This window comes from Chinchilla lanigera, unplaced genomic scaffold, assembly GCF_000276665.1.
Source record: "Chinchilla lanigera isolate Chin_1 unplaced genomic scaffold, ChiLan1.0 scaffold00001, whole genome shotgun sequence".
Lineage (NCBI taxonomy): Eukaryota > Metazoa > Chordata > Mammalia > Rodentia > Chinchillidae > Chinchilla > Chinchilla lanigera.
The window spans coordinates 33,147,636-33,173,384 of NW_004955402.1; the positions used below are offsets into that span (position 1 = coordinate 33,147,636).

At 34.5% G+C, this 25,749-nt stretch overlaps 1 protein-coding gene across 1 annotated transcript in view; it reads right to left on the reverse strand.

Annotated features, from left to right (window-relative positions):
- Nucleotides 1–25,749, reverse strand: part of Smad2 (SMAD family member 2) — a gene marked incomplete in the record, with an annotated part of 85,385 nt that overhangs the window by 15,876 nt on the left and 43,760 nt on the right. The window contains 4 exon segments of the mRNA XM_013510523.1: nucleotides 5,921–5,995; nucleotides 9,087–9,221; nucleotides 10,018–10,211; nucleotides 11,228–11,317. Of these exon segments, the coding sequence (XP_013365977.1) occupies nucleotides 5,921–5,995; nucleotides 9,087–9,221; nucleotides 10,018–10,211; nucleotides 11,228–11,317 (494 nt within the window).

The following is a 25,749-nucleotide window of genomic DNA, read 5'->3' on the forward strand; positions in this document are numbered from 1 at the left end:
CAGCAGATCTACTGAGAATTTTATACTAAAGAGTTATTCATAAAAAGCCAAAGTAGAATTAACAGAATAAATAAAACATACCTGCCTCATCTAAAAGGCAGGAAAATAAAGTGGAACAAAAACCACATGGAATAAACAGCAAATTGGGAGCCTAATTGCTATGAAAAGTTGTTTTTTTAAATATACATGAACTAAATTTTCCCAGTTAAAAGACAAAGACTGATTGGCTGAGTAAGATACAAAATGCTGTTATCCACAATAAACACATCTTATGAATAAAAATGCAAGTAAGCTGAAAATAAAAGAACAAAAATATATCACACAACCACTGAGATAAACAAGAAGAGACAGTGATGGTAATAGAAGATATATATTATTTGGATGAATTCATCAGGAAGACATGATAATTCTAAATGTGCACCATCTAATTAAAGAGACTAAAAATATTAAAGCAAAGGCTGAAAGAGGAAATAAAACCCAGAGTTGAAGTACACACTTCTTTATGACAGGTAGAATAGAAAATCAGAAAGGATTAAAGGATTTTAAACATCATCAACTGCCCTGACCTCAATGATATTTAGAAAAACTAAATTCTTTTCAACTACATATGAAACTCTCAAAGATAAACCTCGTCATGGTGTTAAATAACTTTTTAGATAATTTTAAAGGACTGAAGTCATACACAGTGTATTTTCAACCATAATAAAAGTAAACTAGAAAGTAATGAAGTTTTTAGAAAAGCCACCCAAGTCAAACTTGTAAATTACAGGTCAAGAAAACTGCAGGAGAAATTACAGAATCAATTACCTAAAAATATATGCTGCTAAAATGGCCATATTAGCAAAACAATCTACAGATTGGTATTAATGACCTGTAGTCTAGGTATTAGAATACCAAGAACATTCTTCAGAGAATTAGAAAAAACAATAGTACAATTCATATGGAAACACAAAAGAGAATAGCCAAAGCAATCCTAAGCAATAAAAAGCAATGCTGAAGGCATCACAATTTCAGATTTCAACTTATATGGCAAAGCCACAGTAACAACATAAAAACATGGCACTGGCACAAAAAAAGACCTATAGACCAATATAATATAACAGAAGACACTCCAGCCATTTCTCACAAAGAGGGCCAAAACATATGCTGGAGAAAATGTAAGTATCTAACAAATGGTGTTGGAAAAACTGGATATCCACATTAAGAAAAGTGAAAACTGTATCTATATCTCATATCCCTGTCTTACCCTTAATTAAAAATTGAAAATCAACTCAAAATGGATCAAACACCTAGGTATAAGACTCAAATTTCAAAACTTCTAAAAGAAGACAAGGGAAATACTTGAAGCCATAGGCACATGCAAAGACATCCTTAATAGGATTCTAACAGCACAGGAAATAACATCAAGAATCAACAAATGAACTTTTATCCATTTAAAAGGTTTCTGCAAAGCAAAGGAAACAACAGAGTGAAGAAGCAACTTATAGAATAGGAGAAAATCTTTGCTAGCTACTCTTCTGTCAGAGGGTTAACATCTCGAACATAAAAGGAACTCAAAAATCCAGACCATATATAGTGCTTACTATAAGTTAGGAATGCTTCTGTTTTATAAATATTGAATGTTAATACCTTAGGTACCTATTATGTCTATTTTACAGATAAGAAAATGGGGGCTGGGGATTTAGCTCAGCGGCACAGCGACTACTACCTGGCAAGCGCGAGGTCGTGAGTTCGATTCCTGGTACCAGGAAAAAAAAAAACCCAAACACAGGTAAGAAACTGCTGTGCCTAGGTCATGTAGCTACTTTATAGTAGAGGAAGAATTCAAAATTAGTCTAGCTCAGAGTATGACCATGCTGTCCTGATTACCTGCATCTTTTAGAGGAGCAGTCTTCTAAGTGGGGTATGTGAACCCTGTCTAGGAGTACAAAAAACAAATGGTTCACAAGAGAAAATTAGAAGGTACTGTCTATGCATTTAACATCATTTTATGTCTAATTATTGTGTAAGCTTTAAAAGGTACAACATATTAAGTACCTGCATCTAATTAGTATGTTCTCAAATCCTATTACTGTATCAGTCTCACAGGACTATCTTTAACAACATATCAAAAATTATGTGGCATAAAATAGTAAATTTATTCTCTCATAATTTAGGGGGAAAAAAGTATAAAACTAAGGTGTCAGCCAGGACTATACTTTCTCAACAGCTTCAGGGGAGCACCTGTTCCATACCTTTCTCTTAAACTTCTAGTTTCTTGAGTAATCCTTTAGTAATGGCTTTTAGCTGCTTACTCCAATAGATGCCTCCATCTTCTTATGAGTCTTTTCTTATAAAGATGCATGGAGAATCAGGGACCCATTATACTCTTGTATGGCTTTATCTTAAATCTGCAAAGACTATTACTGGGTAAGATCACACTCTGAGGCACAAGAGGTTAGGACTTCAATGTATTTTTTGAGACACCCAATTCAGCACACTGACATGCAGATTTAAATTCCCCTCCCCTTTTCCTTCTGGTACTGAGGACTGAATGCAGGGCCTTCACACTGAGCCATCCCTTTTAAAATTCTAAAACTCTGAGATAAGGGCTTATTAAGTTACTCAGCTGCCCATGTTCACAGCTTAGATTTGCAATCCTCCTCAGCTTCCCAGAGTGCTGGGATTACAGGTGTGTGCTATTACGTTCAACTTCAAAACCCTTTTAAGCCCATCTTTGTAAATGAAAGATCAACCACGATTCCCAGAATACACATCTCAAGATCCATTCATTTCTCTGTGTATTTTTTTGAACACCTAAGTTTACAAAATTCACCAGGATTTGAAAAAAGACTGGGTACAGATACCACAAAGGAAAAGTCTGTCAAACTTAGATTTCTCAAGATATCCACAAAATTCTAACTGAAGAATAAAGACTTGGACAGAGATACATTTTAAAATGAAAAGCAGCAAGTGATTGTTAGTATATTTTCTTTTTTTTTTTTTTTTTTTTTGCGGTACCAAGGATCGAACTCAGGACCTTGTGCTTGCCAGGCAGGCACTTGTGCCACTGAGCTATATCCCCAGCCCTGTTTGTATAGTTTCTTACTCTGCTCAATTTGTCCTCTGATTGCTTCTTTAGAAAATATTAATTGATTCTGTCCCAGCTGGGTGTTAAAATGAATTATGTCCTTTTCCATGGAAGCCAGAGTTACAGGGCAGGCAAAATTTATTCTCAGTTTGGACCCTATATCCATTGAAACTATTTTTTTTCCTTTTGAAACAGGGTCTTGCCCAAACTGGCCTTGAACTCCTAAGCACAACTGATCCTCTGGTCTTAGCCTCCTGAGTAATTGCAACTTGCTAGAACTATCTTTCTTGTCATGGCACTGAGATAGGAAATGATGGTGTTAGTTAAGATAAAAACTTAACTGGTACTTAAGATAACTTTCAGTACCTGGTACTTAAGATAACTTTCAGTACCTCATGAATGACATATTCATATTGCCATTATATCAAGTAATTTTAAATGTGTCATTCTGAAAGTCAGTAACAGTGCCCCACTAAAATAGAATTAAAATTAGGTGAGATTTCGAAGCTAGCCCCAACAATGAGTTTATATGAACTGATTGAACTTCTTGTCCCTTTAAAAATTTTGTCTCATTTACCATAAGGAACAATTATATTCATTTTTATTGCTCCTTCTGGTTTCAGTTACATTATTAAATAGATATTTGTATACTAATTGGGATCCCTGTAACATTTTGTGTCTGGCTCCTTTTATTTGACATAATCCTCTCAAGGCCCTTCCATGCTGTTCCACTTCACACTGTATAATCACTCCTTTATATTGGTAAAGTTCATTACTGAAACGTATTTCATTTTATGTATCCATTCACCATTTGATCGACATATGGTGCTTCCACTATGGCTAACGCTTACAAGTTACATTTGTATACAAGCTTTTATGTGGACCTATTTAAACTTTTCTTGGGTTTAGAGCTGGGAGTAAAACTGTTGGGGTCTATTGTAATAAATTTAACTTTTTGAGGACTAGCATACTTTTCTAAAGTAACTAAGTCATTTTAACATTTCTACCAGCAATACAAAAGGATTCCAGCTTTTCCATATCCTCACCAACTCTTGGTAGTGCCTTTCTGAATACAGACATATAGTGAGTATAAGCAGTACTTCATTATGATTTATAATGTTCAGCTACTTTTCATGCTATTCACTTTTAAATGTCACAATAGCAACTATCCATCAGAGAAGAGCAAAGAACACTGCTGATTCAATAGAGTTTACTAGCATCCAGGAGTTTTGAATAGCCCTACATCTTTTTTTTTGGTCTTTTTGAGACAGCGTCTTGCTATACAGTTTGGGCTGGCCTTGAGCTCACTTTGTAGCCCAGGCTGGCCTTGAACTCACAACAATCCTCCTGTCTCAGCCTCCCAAGTGCTGGGATTACAGGCATGTGCCACCACATCCAGCTGCATCCAGGAGTTTTAAGATGATTTATCCGGAAATCCAAATATCACTTGCATTAAGATGTATAACATTCTATTTCTAATGATCATTAGATTATCTATTGCTCCTAACAGCCAAAAATATGATTAGCTACTGCAAAAACTATTCTACCTAGCTATCTAAAAAAACGGAAGGATTCAAACAGCAGAATTATTTTAAAATCCTCCTTCTTCCTTGCCAATGTTCATCTATTTAAAAATAATTCAGGGCTGCGGCTATAGCTCAGTGGCACAGAGCCTGCCTAGCAAGCATAAGGTCCTGAGTTTAATTCCCAGTACCGCCCCCCAAAAAACTTAGATTATTTTTACAACTACAGAATGTGTTACTGTAAGCTAGATAGAAAAGCTGATTGTAGAATTTGTTGAGATGTCATTATAGGAATGTCCAATCCTTAAGCTACAGACAAAATGGAACGAATCATTCTGGACAATTTCAATATTATTAACATGATTTCCCTAATGACACCTGCAAGTTCTACTGCGTTATATATTTTTACTGTATCATAACTGCCTTAAAACTTTGACGTGTGCAATATTTATTATATGTTGCAGTTTATTCCCCATCACTGCTTGGACTAACAACTCAATACCAGAAATTAATCAAATTAGATTAGGTATAAGGTATTTTGCATTAATAATCTATTATAATCCAGAATTCACTAAGTATTAAGTTAAAGGAGCACTAAAAAGTCAATCCTCACCCCTTACCCTTGAATTCCTCTGAAAACTTGTTACTGGTCCAATTATATTCTTTTATGACACACATTTATTCAAAGGGTAACAAAAATTTCACATAGATGTATGGAATATTTTCACTACCTTTTCTTCCAGCTACCAAGTATAACCAATTAATCACTCCAAAGAACAAGAAAGAAGGCACATAATCAACAAAAGCATATGAACATCTATTTTTTTATTCACTGATTCTCTTTTTTGGTGTATTTCTAACTTTTTAAAATTTAAGTGGGATAAATCTTGTGAGTTTCAAACAACACAAGAGGAGCTGGGGATTTAGCTCAGCAGCACAGCGCCTGCCTGGTAAGCGTGAGGTCGTGAGTTCAATTCCCGGTACCGGAAACAAACAAACAAACAAACAATCAAACAACACAAGAAAGATGCAGCAGCCCCAATGTATCTGCAGGGGATTGATGTTAGAACTCTGTTCAGATATCAAAAACCTGCAGATGCTCAAGTCCCATATATAAAATGGCATACTAAGTGTTATATACATAGTTGTTATATTGTACTGTTTATGGAATAAAAAAAAAAACTCTACATATTCAGTACAGATGCAACTTTTCCTCAAATATTTTTAATCTGTGGATGATTGACTCCAGGAATCTTGAACCTGTGGATACAGAGGGCTGACTATACATATGATCACTATAGAATTTTATTAAGACTTTTTTTTTTACCTGTATCCATACTTTGATTCAACTGTTGATCACTTGTTTCTCCATCTTCACTGATATACCCAGGGGGTGGCGTTTCTACAAAAGTTTAGAACACATAACATATAGATGTGATATAATTTCACCTTTTCTTCCAGCTACCAAGTATAACCAATTAATCACTCCAAAGAACAAGAGGGCACATAACATTATTATAAAAAGAAACATTGAACTAAAAGGTTGTAATTCAGGTTTTGACACAAATTCTGCAGGTAAATTCTCAAGCTCTACCTCTTGTACAATCCAGCATATTTACCTATCTGGTTCTTTCCATATGTACATATTCTGGGCCAAGAGCCAAACTTCAAAGATACTTCAGTTCTCAAATCAGTAGGCTTCAGAGACCTTAGTACCCTAAAAATTCCTTTTTTCAACTAATGGTTATGGTGGATGGGGACAGAAAATTTAAAAACATACACACAAACTTCAGATTATAAAGAGTAACACTGGCTTACATCTTACAGTAAGTTTTGTGATAAATTATAGTAACATGGTTCATGACTGGTGTAGCCGGAATTCTACCTCAAAACTATTTTTCCAGGGATTTCCAACTTATAAATTCTAAGTGTTTGAAGCAAATTTAACTATAAACTACTGCATAAAAGAGGCATTAACACCCCCTGAAAATAAACAGGATTCTAATATATCATTTCCAACATGTTCTTTGAACAAAATGGTACTATGAAAACAAAGGACCCAAAGCATTCACACCGAGCTACAGCCCCAGTCCCTTTATTTTTTATTTTGAGACAGGTCTTGCTAAGTTGCCCAGGCTGGGCTTAAACTTGAGATCCTCTTGCTTCAGCCTCCAAAAGTGCTGTGATCACAAGTGTACACCGCCACATCTGGCTCAAAAATACTCAACTTTTCCTATTATGTTTCTTTACTTTTCTCTACTGCTCATATATAAATGAATTATAAAGTTATTAGTATCTTATGAAAATGTTCAAATCTCTCTTCAGGTAGGAGAAAAATATTTGATTCACTGTTAGTTGAGTTAGATAAAGTCTTACAGTTCAGTAAAGCTAATAGGTATGATTTACTTCTGATTTTCTATTTTATAAATACTTAAATCTAAATAACTGAAGAAATAACTGAAAAAATAAGTCCAAACATCTTCACATGAAGGCCACTAAAATTATGTTTTACAAAACTTATATTGATACCTTAGTTTGCTAGTACTGCTTAGTAACAGCAATTTCAACATCAAAAAGTTCAAATGCCTTCATGCCTCATCTCACATACACACACGCCACCACTCCCAGCCACCCCGAGAGCCCCCTATATTGGACACTAAACCCAGGACCTTGGCACTGAGCTACATCCCCATACCACCCCCTACTTTTTTGAGGCTGAGTCTCAATGAATCGCTAAACTGTCTAGGCTGGCTTGATTTTATGTCCCTCCGACCTGAGCCTCTCAAACTACTGGTGTCAAACATGTTCACTACCTCGCCCAGCTCTGTCACGTTTATGAAAGAAAGAATGACCTCTTTTGTCTAGGAAATGTCTTCTTGCATCACTGTTTTCTCTCATCTTCCTTCACCATACTCTACCTACCTTCTTTTCTCCTAACTTCTCAAAAAGTTTGTTATTTACCAGCAACTTAAGATGCAGCCTTGAAGTTCAGCAGTGATAGTGCTTATATATAATCCTAGCATTCTGGGAGGCTGAGGCAGGCAACAACCTCGTACCCAGACTGGCCAATTTAAGGAGGGACCTTATCTCAAAATGAAAAACTAAAGGCTGAGGATGTAGCTTAGTATGAAACCACTGGGTTTGATCTCTAGCACAAAAACAAATACAAACCCCCAAAACCAACAGCCTTAAACCCTGTTTTGGAATAAAGCAGTAGTCAAAAAACTTAAGACAATCAGAAACCACTTCTCATCTGTAAAACAGGTTTTTTTTAAAAAAATAACTTTTGCTTATACTTTAAAAATCATGTCCAATGAAAAAGCACTGTTTTCATAATGAAGTTTTTTTTAAAAAATGTACCTAAAATGCTTATGTTTCTTATATATTTTTAGTTATAAAATAAGGGTGGAATACAGCAACATTAGATAAGGGAGGGGACTGAGACATTAAAAATCCAGCATATAGCTTAATTTCCATCCTAGTATGTTTCTGCTAGTATTTTTCTGGGAAAAACAAAATGAAATACATTTCCATCCTGTATTTTTCTGGGGAAAACAAAGTGAAATACACAAGAAAAGCAACAAAATATAAGCTGTTCTCCTAAAAAGTAGTAAAAACTAAAAGGCCAAGTACTATACTGTGATATACTGCTGGGTCACATGATACAAGTAAGAACCATGTAACTGAAGTCATTTCTCATTAGGAGCTCCTGAAATCCGTAAGAAACAGAACCAAAACCAAAGTTTTCTGTTCTTCAGAATAACGTAAGTGTTGTTCCATCTACAGGACTAAAACAGTGCAACTCCTATTGTATTAACACGTTCCCACCCACTTGAACCACCAGATGTACATGCATGACTGTCCCTTTGGGCTGTAAATTCCAGCGACTAACTACATTTGGTCCATTTATGGACATTTTTATTAATTTTATTTGTAAAAAGACTGATAAAAGTAATTGGACCCATTTGTACTAACAGTGGTACAAGCCACACAATGGAACGGTCATGCACATACCACTAGCAGTTCAAGCTGGTGGGACAAATGAATTCAAATCAGAGCTGCCAGGTAATTACACTTAAGAATTACACCCCAGTGTTAAAAAAATGCTACATTTATCTTAAACATTATCAAATTCCCTAAGAAAACGTGATTATTTGGTAGAGTTTTAGTTGTATTTGTTACAACAATACTTTTTTTCCTGTACTATTTTATTTACATTCTGCATCTCTCTCAGCTTCAACAACTAAGACCAATTAAGATTCTTCTGCTTCTCAAAGTCAGTTCAAATGAAAATGTAACATAAAGTAAAACCTGTCTCCAAACAAAACTGTTTATTGTACTATGCTTATATATTTCACAAAACAATTACCCGTTATATCAGACTTTTCTATCCTAATCCCAGAAGCATTTTCAAAAAGTAAATTTACTAATGCCCAAATGTTTATCACAGAATTTTTATCTTAAGTTTTAGTAGATTCAGAAAGCAAAAATACCTGGGATGTAATTACTCTGTGGCTCAATTCCTGCTGGGAAATTAGTGTTTTCTGGTATGGAATGGGTGTAATCATCCAGAGGTGGTAGTTCTGTTAGAATCTCAGTGTGCCGTGGCACTAATACCGGAGGCAAAACTACAAGAGTCAAAGAGAGACCGGAGTTAGTGGCAAGGAGCAAAAAAGGTATTGGGCGGGGGTGGGGGGGAAGAGCCTTATTAAAAATTTTTACAAGAAAGAAGGCAGCAGCTTAGTTTTTAAAAGTTAAGGTCCACCTATTTGGTATTATGCTAGTTACACAGAAACTGCTAATCTAATTATGGCTTTAACTCACACTGTTGACCATTTAAATTTCCAAGTTTGCATTTTTCTTATACTTTTGGAGATAATGTGAACTTGTTTTGTATTATCATAGAAGTTCATAAATCTCCATTGGAAAAGTTGAAGAAAGATTTGTCTTAATTTATAAAGTCAGATTTAGGAAATTTTTCTAAAAATGACGTTTTTTAAACATTTCAAGCACAACTAAGTGAGAAGTCTTGCTATTAAATGGCTTATATAGAAATGTTGTCATTAATCTTACTCCTGAATACACTCAAAAACACAAAATGCTTGAAAACAGGTACTAAACAGAATTATACAGAGATCTACTGGTTTTGCTATAAAGAGTTAGTGAACCTGTGGGATTTCCTAGATATATATATCTAGATGTCAAATAGTATACTGTTCCAAGAAACTGATGTTATCTTTCCCTCTAAGATATATTTTCTTACTAGAAAACAAAACAGCATTTTTAATTTTTAACTACCAAATATGCCTGATTTAAAATACTTAGAATTTTACACTAAAATTTACCCAAGCCACAAGAGCACCTAAATATCACTTAAATTTAGGCATTAATTTAAAACTGAAAAAAGTTCTGTAGTTGTCCTACCTGGTGTCTCAACTCTCTGATAGTGGTAAGGGTTTACACATACTTCATCCTTTTTTAGATTAAAAGCATATTCACAGTTTTCAATTGCCTTGAGTTCATGATGACTGTGAAGATCAGGCCAACGCCATAAACGACAATATATAACATGTGGCAATCCTTTTCGATGTGAAACTTGAAGACGACCATCAAGAGACCTATGGGGAAGTAAGGGCAAAAGAAAGGAGTAAACTTTAAAAAAATAAGTATAGCCTCATGGGCTGAGGTGAAACACTTAAAGAAAGGAATGTATAAAGAAAGGAATGAGCCATTTAGTTAGTTTTAGCAAGAGCCAGGAAGAAAAGTGTACTCTTTAAGGATCTGGTAAAATAAGCAGCAGCACTAGCAGATGTTTCCCAACAATATGCTACATAAATGACTCAAATGCCAATGAAAGGCTAACCACTTGGGGAAAATTCTTCTTTTGAAAAGAATATCATATGGTCTTGATAAATTTTTTGTCAGTATCTATCTTTAATAAATTAAATTATTTTTTAGAGATGCTTCAAAAAGTCTTAATTTCATAGGTAACTTAATAGCCAAAAAAAGGAAGTAGTGTGAAGAATGATAAATATCAACGATGATATGATATTACCTTACTCAGACTAACATAACTCATTATTTGTCACTGTTTTGATAACTGAGGTATATTTACATCGTTCACACATAAATGCAGATGGTAATGAAAATGATGGGATGAAATGGACAAATACCAATATACTTAAAGAGAATGAGATGACTTTTTAAAAAAGGTAACATAAAAATGAGTTAGCCTATTGTTAATTGTGATAGTTCAGTAAATAATTTTGTATTAGTATATAAACATGAAATTTAGATTAACAAAAAATTTAGCAAAAACTGATCATGTATTTGCTTAAAAATTAGGCCAACAGATTAATCTAAAATTGAACTATAATCAGTAGTTATCAAAGTTCTTATCCTTTAGGGGATTCAATTTAAAGAAGATACAAAACTAGATTGCATTGATCGAAACATCAGTTGAAACATTTAATATATTTTTCACACTGGCAAGCACATAGTTTAAATGCTATGCCTTATTTTACATTAAAGAAACATCCTAGGCAAAGTTATACTAAGCAACCCAGTAGAGGTCTTCCAAAACAACCCCCCCTCCCACAAGATCTCTAGGATTGACAGAGGGCAGAATATTCACCTGGTTTGTTCAGAGAAGCTGTAAAGGCCTGTTGTATCCCACTGATCTATCGTATTTGGTGTACTCAGTCCCCAAATTTCAGAGCAAGTGCTGTGCATAAATTGAAAAACAAAAAATTGATGTGAACATGGAAGCATGGTTATTCAAAATACCATGATGTAAAACATGGAGAATGTACAGAATACTTCCTTCACCCAGAAAATATACATTACTTTGCATTTTTTCACAGGCATTTAGCACTAGTTACTATATTTTCTATATGAAGGAAGCCAATAAAATGGAACATGTGACTCCAGATAAGTTATGGTTATGTTCTCAAAATGTGAACACTAATGTTCTCTAGCTTAATGAAATCATATCTATATTACCCTTTCCACTTCCTTTATTCAAACAAAAGACCTACTATCTATACTATTAGCCTTACTAAAATGCTTCATTTTATCAGTTGTTAAAAAATTTAAAAACATCTTAATCGGTATTTTTAGTATAGGAAAATCCCAACTCCAAAAGACATATCTACAGTTAAGATTTTCAAGTTATTCTGTTGCAATACCTATACATTCAGCTTCCGAAAGTTACTCTTGCTTTCTTATCCCTAGAAAGGATAAACAGATTTTGGAGTCATTCTAAAAAAGCACACCACCTTAAAATTTTTCTTCCACATTTCTTTCTAGAACATGGGCAATCCAGATACAATTCTCCTTATTCTCCCAGCCACTATGCTTTTCAAAGTAATTTCAGGTCTTTTGAAAGGAAAGAAGAGTTTAAGGGAACTTTTGGACTGGAACTTCTGACTCCAAATGTCTTCTCAGGTCCCAAGCTACACTTCTAAAATTAGTCAAAAGGTAATTTTAAAATTCAATTCCACTCCTCACAGACTATAGACCATCAAATTTTCAAACAGAAACAAGAAATATTTCAAAACAACCTCTAAAATAAACAATGGATTAAATTCAGAATTTACTGCTACAAAACTACTTGAAATTAACATTGCAAAGAGCAATGACTGATTGTGCTTGGGCAACATAATCTTGCATGCTGAGCCCCAAGTCCCATACACAGCCACCTATCTGCACGAAAAAGTCATGCCTTGCTTTAAAGGCTAAGGTAAATAAATAATGATTAAAAACAAACAAACAACAACAAAAACACATTCAGAAATTTTTCTACCTTGGGACAGTTTAGATTCTTTTGCTTTTTTTAGGGTACAAAATTTGTCAGACTACAAAAGTCACAAAAAGCTAAAAAATTAAGAGGATATCTAGGTAATGTAGATCTTTCCCTTTCCTAAACAGGCAATGATTTTAAAGATATTATCAATTACAAAAATCTACTGGAAATATACAGCACAATATAGTTTAAATCACAACTGAATCACCTAAACTCTAAAGTCTTGTGAATCTGAGGATAAGGAAGAAAAAGTATACAGCTCATTCTTTTTTCTCTGGAAATAATTTAAGAAAGTGATTGACCAAAGCTTAGATCAGAGACTATTCTATTGCAGTAATACTGGAAAGAATATTTCACTTGAGGTCTTCTGGGACAAACATTAAGAACTAGAACCTCAATTAGAGCAAAAATTTAAATTGTGTTCTATCGAAGCCTTGAAATAAACCAAAGAATAATCGTAGTTCTTAGGAATATGCAATCATTCTACAAGCAGACGCAAACTTTTAAGTACAATTCAGCCACTTTCCAAGTGCTATCAAACCTTAGTTTTCTATCTTTTACTGTAACACCTCCCTCACAAAATTAGAAGGTTTAAAATATTAAATGTGCTACTAGTTAGTAAAGTCTTTGCTTGTTTCAGAAGAAAAAGTATTTATAGAAAGAATTCAATTTATAAAATATATAAAACTAGAATAAATGCAATTATGAATGTCAAAATTATACAAAGAAACACTTGTAACATAATTTTTTAAAAGTACACTAAAGAAAAAATGACATGTCCTCTGTACAAGATACTATCATAGAAATATCGTCTATCAAATTTACATATCTGATGCAATTTCAATAAAAACAACACTTTAGATCCTGATAAGAATATTCCAAGCAACCCAGTGTAGTGGAGAAGACCTGTAATCCCAGCATTTGGGAAGCTCAGGCAGGAGGATCACTGAGTTCGAGACCAAGCTGGGCTACATAAGCAAGTTCAAGGCCAGCCTGCACTATATAGTGAGACCCTGTCTCAAAAAAAGAAAAGATTATTACAAGTAAAACACACCAAAATAAATAAGGATGACCAGGAAGACCGAGAAGGAAAAGTAGAGAGTTGCTCTACCGGATTCTGAAATATACTATAAGTGCTCAGTAATTTTAAAAAGTATGCAAATAGCAAAAGAACACACAAAACAGAGTAGAGGCTCTGCTTGTAATAGGACAGCAGCTTCAATTACATAAACTTTCAACTAGATATATAATAAACTCTGAATCAAGTACAATTAATTAACTAATTATTTGAACACAGTAGAGAAAGACTACAAACAGCTAACAACTGAAGGGATATCAATCTGTGGAAGAAGAAACATTGTGTGAGAGATGCTTCTCCATGGCTTTGTACCTGAGGGCACTCTCTAGTCTATGCTTAATAGGGCAACCACAACTCAAAGAGAAAACTTTTAAATGTAAATAAAGGAGTTTTGGGGAGGGAAATTAAAATGTGACTAGGAACTCTGCTCAAATCCTTATGAACAGACTCAGGATTCTGTTGAAACTAGCACTGGGAAGGCTGAAAAAACTAAGATTTCAACTGTTGCTTATAGCAAAAAACAGTTTGGATTATGAGGTCACACAAAACTCCACCTGCTAGAACAAAAAATGAAACTCTTCCAAGGAAGATAACAGAATTTGGAGACTCTAAAATGTTCATCTCAAATATCTAGAATATGACCGAAAACAATCAAACGTGCATAAATAAAATGTTACCCTTAGTCAAAACTTAAGTATCAATAAGATTAGATGCCAAGATGAGCTAGCAGACAAGGATTTTGAAGTATTATTAATATGTTTATTAATTTAATGAACAGATCTCAGCTGAGCAATTGAAACTATTAAAATGAGTAAAACAGAAATGCAGGAATTATAAATAACAAATTAAAATTAATCTGGTGGTTAAAGACAAATGAGTCAGTGATTTTAAAGATAAATTTAGAAATTACCAAATTAGAAGAATCAAAATAAAAGTGATTAACAAAATGAATAATCTCAGTAACATGCAGTTGCAGAAATAGAAAAGGCTTGAAAATATATTTAAAATAATACTAGATGAAAAAGGAGCTGCAACTGATTAAGCTGACTAGGTTCCTTTGCTAATGGGTGCACAGTGCGCAGTGGCTGTGGACAGCAACCTCTTCAGTAGTGTACACAAGCTGTTGCTCATATGGGCTGCCCTAAGAGACCTTGGAGACACTCCTGGTGGATGATTGTGTAGCTGACCTCCTGCCATCCTCAATCCAGGTTCCAGGCAAGTATGCAGGGTGCCTTTGGGAAGCCCCAGGGGACAGTGGTAAGGGTTCACATTGGACAGGTCATCATGTCCATCTGCACCAAGCTGCAGAACAAGGAACATGTGACTGAAGCCCTACGCAGGACCAAGTTCAAGTTCCCTGGCCGCCAGAAAATCCGTATCTCCAAGAAGTGGCGTTTCACCAAGTTCAACGCAGATGAATTTGAAGACATGGTGGCCAAGCAACGCCTAATCCCTGATGGCTGCAGGGTACATCCCAAATTGTGGTCCCCTGAAGTGACGGGCCCTGCACTCCTGAAGGCTTCTACTGTGCTGCTCCCCCACTTAACAAGTTCATCAATAAATCTTATATCTACCCCCCAAAACATAAAAAGGAAAACAGCTGAGCATTTTTCAACTTAATAGAAAACTAAATTTCATGCACCCAAAAAGTTCACAAGTTGAAAAAACAATTATACTCAGGTAAATCACTGTCAAACTGCTAACATAAGAGAACTGTGGAAGCAATGAGAAATGCAAAATCTCAAGGCATGAACAATTCAACTCCTCCACTATGGTTTGACCACCCTATCCAGCATGCTTTCTAGCAGCCTAAGCCAGTGGCCAATCCACCCACTCAAGCTCCTGTCTGTAAAAGCTGAAGGCTTCCAAAAGAAGTTACCACTTGTTCCACCTAACACCTAATGAAAGGCTACTGTCCTCCCTTTTTTAGAGCTATTATACTACAAATCCTTCTACTCTCTTGGAAAGACATATTTATCACCTACAAATCAAGAGTTTTTCTCCATTCCTGAAAGTCATTCCTTTAAAATATAATCATCAGGAAGGCCTCTGTCTCCCAATGTGAGAGTACAAACCTAACTTTAATAAACATCAGCACACACAGAGCCCAATCCCAGTGACACTGAATAGCCCTTAATGCTTTTTGTAAATTTTCACATTCTTGACTCTGCCTGAGCCCCCACCCTGACTTCCTACTCCCTCTTTCTCCATTTAATGCCCAGTCATCTCTATGTAAGTCATAAACTCAGTCATTCCTTTGCTGTAACAGTTACTGAATAAAATCTGTTTTTGCTGCTTTTGAATCACATCTACTTTGTGTATCTTTGGCAACAGCCAGAGCAGAACAATCCATAAAATGCAGAGGCATAAATTCTAACCGCTTCTCATCAGAAACTAAAGTCAGACGGTAACAGAATATCCTCATAGAAATGAAAGAAAACAAACCCTCTTTTAACCTAGAATTCTATAACCAACAAAGATATTCTTTCCTTTGTAAAAGAAGTAAAACCAAACACATGTTCAAAGTTGTTTCTAACAGTCTAACAGATTTTGCATAAAAGACACACTAAACGAAAGTTCTTTGAGATGATGAGAAATCAAAGATGAAAGCAAAAAAAAAGAACTGTATTAAGTACATGGGTAAATACAAAAGGTAGTACCTTTTCTACTAATATCTATAAAAAGAAGAATAAATTACAGCAAAAACTAACTCTGAAAATATGCGACATAACTGATACAATAGTAGAATAAGCAACAGAAGGTATAACAGCACCTATTATACTGTTACAAAGCCAAGGATACATGTTCTAATCTAGAAAGGTATCAGTCACTAGAATTTAAAAAAAAAACAAACAGATATAAGTATAAGGTGTACAGAAAATTAAAAGGAAATATTAGAAAAATATAACCCCAAAAACCATGAAAGAAAAGCAAAAACAATATACAGACAATAACAGAAAACAAAGAGTTAAAATAGTAAGACTTTAATAAAATCATAGCAATAGTGACATTAAACATAAATACACTCCAATAAAGATTTGCCAGAATGAATACAACATACAAAATGTCCACAAAAATGTAATTTAGATAAAGACATAGTTAAGTTAAAAATATAAGAATGGAAATTTACTGCAAGCATTAAGTTTAGTAAAGCAGATGATACAATAATAATAAGACTTAGAAACAACAAAGATAAAAAGACATTTCATAAAAGGATCAATTCACCATAAGAGACTAATAATCCTGTATGCATTGAAAAAAAAAGTTTCAGCATACATAAAGACTGGAGATGTACCTCAGTGGTAGAGTACTTGACAAGCATGTGTAACAGCCCATGTTTCATTTCCAGCAACATGACAGGGGAAAAAGAGGGAGAGGGAATTTTACAAAATATATGCAGGAAAGAACAGAAAGATTTAGAGGATTATGAAGAAACCAGTAAATAATTCTCTGGGCAGTAACACTATTCTCGCACATGTACCATAAAAGGGCTATACAATATTAATCAACCACTTTAGTCTGATATTTATAGAATTCTCATTAAGTGTATATGAAATATTTAAAAATACATAGCACATGCTGGTGCCATAAAAAAGTTAATGAATTTTAGAATAAACAATACTCATCTAAATAATTTATGAGTTACAGAAGAAATTAGAAAATACTTTATATGATAATAACTGCAATATTTAAGAATTTGAGAGGGATGAATCTAAAATAGTTCTTAAAGGTCTGCTGATCAAGAGAAGCTGAACACTAAAGACTTAACACTGAATTAATCCATTTATATGAAATTCAAAAGGGGCAAAACACATTGAACATGAAAAAACACTAGTTGGCTCCAGAACCACTGGGAAGAAGTATGAAAGAATTTTCTGCATAACTAAAATGTTCTATATGATACACTGGCATATTCATCTGTCAAATACTGAACATGATTTGGGCACTTCACCATAAGAAAATTTTATCGAACAAATAAAAAGCACAGAAAACCCATAAAAGAACTCAAAAAAGTAAAAACCAGAAGAACCAATAAAAAAACATATACTTTAATGTTACTGATAAAGACTCCCTGTGAACTGATGTGAAGTCTCTAAACTATCATATCAAGTAAAAAAAGCAAGCACAGAATACTGTGCTATGCTGTGTTGAAAACGGGTCCACAAATACATCCTCACATACACATAAAGATCCGCCATGAACAGCAGTTACTTGTACTACTGTTGCTTGTAATTAAATAAATGAAATGAAAACATTGCCACAGAATTAAGTACAAATCAGTGTCACATTTCCATAAAAAGGTGTGCTTCTAACCTTAGATAACTAAGCATGAGGAAAGACTGCCGTTTCCTATTTTGTGTCATGTCAAGCTCACTTTTCACATTACTACAGAAGACACCAGCCCTGAGTACTGTTCAGTCTTTTCTGACATAATGTCCTCACTATCTAATATTAGTTTGCCACCAGTGTTCTACCTTATGTATTTATGTCAACTACTCCTTCCTAGACACCTGTGACTTTATCACTATTTCTTTAGTAAACCTAGAGAACCAGCCAATTCTTAAGAGTTTAGGGGGTTTATATCAGTTGCATCATCACTCTCCCTAGAAACTATTTCCTTAGAGATTGATATTTTATTTCGCTGTAAGACCCTGAGCTCCCAAAAGTTTTTGTATACTTCCACACAACGAACAAGGTATCTGGTGTTCAATTAGTATTTTCACAGCACAAAAACTGAATTATAATATTTCTTGTCACACTAAATCATAACATGGGGAAAACAGACTGCTCAGGTTTTCAGTATGTTAATAAGGAATTTGAGGTGTAACTGGCATTATGGCCAATTCTTAAAAAATATTACAAGAAATTAATGTAGAAAAATTTAGAGAAGCACTGATTATAATATTATATAAAAGGGCTTTTATATATTCAGTAACTTCCTATAAATCTAAAATGCTATGCAATGTTTTTATGTAACACTTAAAAGGAAAATCCCCTCTGATTTTATTTACAAGAGGCATCAACATGAAAAAATGTACATCTAAGAATCAATGATATAGTTAATAACAATCACACTCATAACTTGGCTGTCATAACTTGGCTATTATATTTCAAGTACTGTGTAAGACTAAGTATATTATAGATCTCACAGCAACCTGCAAGCTATGTAATAATCATTCATTAAATCTGCTAGCCAGAATTATGTTGGCTATAAAAACAAACATACATTCATCTTTTAATAAGTTTACACTAAACTATATTTCTATACATTTAAACAGTAATTACAGGCTATCCACGGAAATGTCTGTATAGTACTCAAGGGTAAAATGCATGCAACCTGCAAGCTGTTTACAAGTACTAAAGATAGAGAAAAGTATAGCTGAAAACATTAAACTAATAAAGGCACTTGTTACGTGAAATCAACAATACAGCCTAAAGAACAGTCAAATTTTTTGTTTTTGTTTTACACTGCTAGGACTGAAAGTTTCATTATTTTAATAACAGTACTAATCTCTCAAACATAGTAGCTGAACATTTCAAACTAAGTTTATTTGACCACTTAACTCTGGAACACAAAGTCTTAAGTACTGAAAAATATCATCATGCAAAAGCGAAATTCATTCTCATCAATTCTGCCTGATCAAATATTCATACTGTGTACTAATGCAATTAACACAAAATGTTACAATGTGTTGAAATAAGATTAACAGACCATAAACTATCAACAATATTTCTGCATCAACACACAGACGAGCAAGCACACTTGTGTTGTATCAGTAAAATTAACACACTAAAGATTTCTTTCATCTAAAAATAAACTAACCTTTGAAAACTAAAATTTTAAATGTAGTCAACAGTTTACAAATTATTATCTAAGCATATATATTTCATACACTCATCTAAATGAACATTGTTCACTGTGTTTCTACCATCCACTAACAATGTATTTTGTATCAATTATAATTTTTATATTAAGAACACGTACATTGCTGGGGATTTAGCTCAGCGGCAAAAGCGCCTGCCTGGCAAGCGCAAGATCGTGAGTTCGGTTCCCGGTACCGGAGGAAAAAAAAAAAACGGGGGGGGTAAGAATCAAGGTTATACTTTAAAGCATGCTGACCACTGAGTAAAGTTAATGGCATTAATAAATTGGTAAAATGCTATCAACAAAAGGAATTTTTCTTAAAGCTCCAGCTCTGGTGACTGACATGTATGATATACTCATGTAATACGGACTTCTAGGGAATAATCTGTAACTAACTATGCATCCACAATTATCTCTACTTAACAGAATAATGCTTTTACTTTTATATATAACTAGCAAGGACAGTTTATATTTTAAGCAACTCAGGAGTCAAAGGATGATTACTATAATACAAAAAAGCTCCACACTGTTCATACATCTATGTAAATCATCATTACAGATGAAGATGAGAACTGGGAAAAAGAAAATGCCTGCCTCCACAGTTTTTTAACCTTTCCTCTACCATCAAGAAAGTTGCTTTAGAGCAACCCTATCCTTAACAGCAAACTTTTTTCTTTTTATATTTTTTTTATAGTATTTTGCAAACTTTGTTCTTGACAAATTAGCAAAGGATACAAATGAGCAATTAAGAAGTTGTCACTGACTACAGAAAACTTACTCAAAAGTTGCTTGTACTTATTTTAATCATTTGCTATGTAGCTGGCACTATTCAAATTGCTTTACACGTTATCTAATTTAAACCCATTACCAACTCTATAATATAAATTAATATTACCATTAGATTCCAAAAAAGGAAAAGAAACCTGAGTAGTTGAATAATCAAACACCAAAGAGTTAACATGGTAAGAGTCAGGGTTTAAATCTACCTAAAAGTGAAAGTTCTAGCCAGGCCTGGTGGTACATGCCCCTAACCTCAGTACTTTAGGAGGCGAAGGCAGGATGATCACAAGTTCAAGCCATCCTGGACAACTTAGCAACTTACTGAGACCCTGGAAAAGGGTTGGGGCTGTAGCTTAGGGTGAAGGCCCTGAGTTCAGTCTCCTGTAATGCACACATGCACATATGCCCACACACATACACTCATGCACCCAAATTCTTCAGGGCACATTTCTGCAAAATAATGGTTTAACTCAGTGCTTTCAAACTTCTACAAGATCAGAAATACTTTCTCAAGAAATGCAAATATTATTGAAAGATCTGTAATAGATTAACATCTAATTATAAATGTTAAAATGTTACATTGACAAAAGAAATGAAACTGTTATGATTAAACTAACATTCTTAATTAAGAATGAATGTCTCAGAATCCCAATTTTTTCTCTGTATTTTGTTTGCAAAATGTAGACAAATGGTTGCAAATTCTATTTTTTAAGTCTGCTGTATTTTCAAGTGCAAATGTCTCTCATATTCTTGAACAAAAATAATTGAAAAGTATGACAGCAACAGCAGAAAGTTTGTTTCAAAAGGTGAAATCACCAATAACAGTTGGTGAGTCTTACATTCCTTCACTTTAGAGACTTATTCTGACAGTAATTAAGACTTATTTTGACAGTAATAAATTTAGAGACAGTTTAATAGGTTGAAGCTTCACCCTCTATAGAAAGTTTCCAAATTTATCCAGTAGCAATGAAATATTATGGTCATTCAAAAACAAACTCAGTCCCCAAATGTGTATCCTAAGATGTCAAGATTTCATGCAAAGTTTCAAAACAAAACAAAATAATGTATTTAGACTTCAGGTAACTCAACTGGACCTAGGTTTTAGTGAAGCTCACCACACTATGCTATGTACTTTTCCTACTTATGTAACTTTACAAGAACATACATAACGGAGAATTTTTTAAAATGCTGAATCTTCCTAATCAGTAACAAAAAATTTCAAATTCAGTCCAGGCATGTCAGGATTAACTTTATTCCAAAGTCTTCAATAAGAATTCCTATGGAAAAATTTTAACAACCCATCTATTATGAAAGCCTAGGCAAAGCCCTATGCAGCTGATTTATAAGAATTAAGCCAATATTTATGGAGGAAAAAGCTTCAGTGATTTTAAAGTAACTTTTTGGGCACCTCAGTAAACGTACATCTCATTCCCATTTCTGGGAAAAATTTCCAACATGTTAAACTTAAAAGCACCCTAATGATACTGCACACTTCAATTTCCTTAAAAGGACCCTAATGATACTGCACACTTCAATTTCCTTAAAAGGACCCTAATGATACTGCACACTTCAATTTCCTTACTATATTCACCAGCTAGATTATATAATTAACATTTGCTTTATCTGCTCTATCATGTATCTACCCAATTTTCCATCAATCTCTTTATTTTTTGATGTACTATAGACATTTCAAATCTCCAGCATGCATAGTAAGGACAGTTCATTGTTGACAAAAGACAAAACTTACATAGTGGAAATACCAATCTTAATGGCACTATTTTCTGAGTTTTATTACATGCGTAAATTATGGAACTCATAACTCAAAAATCATCACTTCTGACCTTTTCTTAATTCCTGCTGTCCATTCCCCTGCACCCAAAAGTAATCAATGATGGTTTTTTTTTTATCACCGTAATTAGTATCTTATGTCATATAAATGTAATAATATAGTATGTCTTCTTTTGAGTGCCTGACAGCATATTTTTGAGATATTAATATATATGATGACAGTTCATTCTTTTTAGTGCTATTGTCCATTACATGATGAATTTAAAATTTGTCTGGTCATCCCTGCCTGAACATCTAACCAGTTGCCAGGCTATAACTATCATGAATAATGGTGCTATGAACATCCATATACGTGTGCTTTCATTTCTCCTGAGTAACTATTTCAAAGTAAAATTCTTCAGATAATGGGTAGATATAAATTAGATTTTATAATAAACTAAAAAATCTCTTTCCAGAGTGGAAGTGCCATGTTGCACTTCTCCCTCAATACACAAAAGTTCCTGCTTTTTCAACATCCTCACCATTTGGTATAGTAACTCTATTAAATTACACTTTGGGGGTTGTGCAGTAGTGTTTTCTTATGGTTTCAATTTCCATTTCCCTAATGACATCACACAGTTTTTCATTTTCTTACTGGACTTCTATATATCTTTTCTTTTATAAGGCATTCAACTATTTGTCAATTTTTAAAATTTGGCCATTTATTATTTTACTACAGAATTAAAGAAATCCCTAATAAACTTTGGATATAAAGCTCTTTTGGAAATTTGTTTTTGAAAATTATTTTTCAACTCTGATTTGCTAATTCATTTTTCTCATATTCACAAGATACTTTCAATACTAATTAAGTCTAACTTATCAACTTTTCTCTCATGGTTATTGCTTTTAATATCCTTTTTTCAAAAAAACTGTACTACCAAGTTACAAATATATTCCCCTATTTTTTTTTATATTCCCCTATATTTAGTTATGAAAACTTTACAATTTTAGCCTCTGAGTGAAAACTATGATTCATCTGGAATTAACTTTATTGCGTGGTATAAAGTAGAATTAGGCTCATTCTTCCATTTGGATATCCAATTGTTCCAGTACTCTTCTTTGAAAGAATTTCCTCTCCCTACTTCTTGGATCACCTTCCTGAATCTCTGCTGAAAAATTAAATAACCATGTAAGTTTTTAAGCTTATGCCATTTACCTATTTTTTTATGCAGCATTATAATATTGTATGTCTTTAAAGTTAGTTCTTTAAGTTAGGTAGTTAAGTCCTCCAACTTAGTATCATGATGACTTCTCAAAGTCAGCAATTTGGTGATGTCATTCTACAATCTTCTGGTTCCACTCTCTTGAAATTACCAAGTACTTATTTCATTGTTCCTATGCATGTTACTCGCTATTTTTTACTGTCTGCTTTAAGATTTTCTCTTCATCAGTTTAACTATGATGCAGCTAAGGGTCATTTTCTTTTTATCTTACCTGAATTTAAAAAGGAATCTGACTACATTTTTGATCTTTTATTGCTGATAGGAGTTATGGCACATGCACAAGTGCAGGAACAGTTTTCTCAGACTCCAGCCCCAATCCCTAGTCAACATGAAACTCCAAGCAAGTCTCTGATCACTGTTCACTCAAGTCATTTTTGGGTCAATTTGGGAGCTGCCTTGCTTACCCCAGAAAGCCTCATTATGTGCTTAATAAACCTGTTCATGAGCTATATGTGAAGGTGGCAATACAAGACTCCCATCAAAGTCAAATTTGGGATAGGGGTCTATTCCACATATAGCTGATATTTATTAAGCACTATGCAAGCCCTTATGCAACATATTAAATCATTTAATCCTGGACACATGGGGTACTAGCAGTAGGTGGATTAGACTAACATACCTAAAGTCCTACAACTAGCAAGTAGCAGGAGCAGAGACTGCATTCTTAAATATTTGACTATTATTTTTCTGCCCCTTATATAGACACTAAAAAGAAACAAGAAGTGAGGGTTCTGATGTGACAGTAACATGACAGTGGGTTCCTATGGAGGTCAAATGCCAAAATATTGACTGTCTTTTTCCTCTAGTTCACTCCAGGAACTTATAAGGTTGCTCTGCTTGGGCCACTCCACAACCAAGGTAGGCCTCTAGGTTCTTTCCAGACAAGGCAATTTCAATTATCCTACTAAACTATACTCAGTCCATGGCATAATTCATGCATCTTTGACCTATCATACTTGGAAAACACAAGCCATTCCGACTGTGGCTTTTCTTTACTGCTACAGGAGCAGCTCCAGGTGGCCTCTTGCTTTTTAGGCTTTTTGGATAGAAGGTAGGTGCCAGTCTATGTATTTCTCAAGCCCTAGCAGAAACTTCAAAGTGAGATGTGAAGATCTTCAATTTAGATGAAAGGAAGAGGAAATAAAATCATATATACTACTCTCTCCAATGAGTTCTCAATCGGGGGTCCTTTTCCTGAATTCTTATTTATACAGCCTAAATGTGAGTGACAGATTTAAGCACAGCAATGCTTATCTGCAGAAATCCTTTTTGCCAGTCTTGCAAGAATGGCACAGCATCTCAATTATGAAAGTAGGTCACGTACAACCTGTTGTTCTCAGATTTTGGCTCTGGATAAATACTGGAAGACTTCCCATATTAATATTCTATTACAGTTCTAGTTCCATGTAAAATATAAGCAAGTCATAGGAGGCCACCATTCCCATTCCAACAAATAGAGGGAAAAGAATAAAAATACAAAAAGCAAACCAAAAAAACACCCTTGTCTTAAGATAATGGAGACCCATTAAAATAATGAGATCCAGATGAACTAAAACTGAAAAAAAAAAAGTACTTTCTAGGTGCACTGACAACTCCTTGCTACTTCCTCTCTTTGTTTTTTTTTTGGTTTTTTCTCCGGTACCGGGAACCGAACTCACAACCTTGCGCTTGCCAGGCAGGCGCTTTTGCCGCTGAGCTAAATCCCCAGCCCCTACTTCCTCTCTTTGGGTCATTCGCAGACTGTAGCTATAGGTAAGGGACTAAGATTGGTCTGGGGAAGAAATCCTAATCAAGAAAAGAACATTGGTGAACTGTCAACAATCCCATGAATCTCCTTCAAGATAGTCATCAGGTTTTTTGCTTGTTTGTTTGTTTTTGTTTTTTTTTGGTTTTGGTTTTTTCTCCGGTACCAGGAACCGAACTCACGACCTTGTGCTTGCCAGGCAGGCGCTTTGCCACTGAGCTAAATCCCCAGTCCCAGTCATCAGGTTTTAAAACTGAAGCTAAAAGACAAACTTAACCTACTAAAAATTAGAAATGAATTTCCTAGAATGTTTGAGAATGAGGTGACAGTGTGCCATGCTTTCAAAATCCCAGGAGAGTATCTGTTTGCAGAAAAGATATAAGCTAGTGCTAGACCAAGTCAAATTAAAACGGCAACCCAGTCCCAACTCATTTCAACTCCTGATTAGATCAAAATGATCAGTCTCTTCTGTTATGGTTTGTGTCTACATGTGCCCCCAAAGCCTCAAGTAGCCATGGGGTAGGCTTCCAGAGTTATGATTGATTCATGGTCCAATGGTGGATTATGGGTGTGAGTGCTGCACCCACCCTAGGGTGGGCAGCCTTCATAAAGTATAAGAGAGGAAAAGAGGCTTGCTCTCAGCTACTTCTGCTGTCTTCTGCTGCCTTGAATTGTTGCCCTCTGCCATTTGCCTCCATACTATGAACTGAAACCTCTACAAACTGTGAACTAAATAAACCTTTGTTCCTTCGCGTTGGGCATCAGGTATTTTGTCTCAGTAACCAGAGAAAAGTAACCAAGATAACTCTCTATCTCCCTAACAAAAACAAGAAA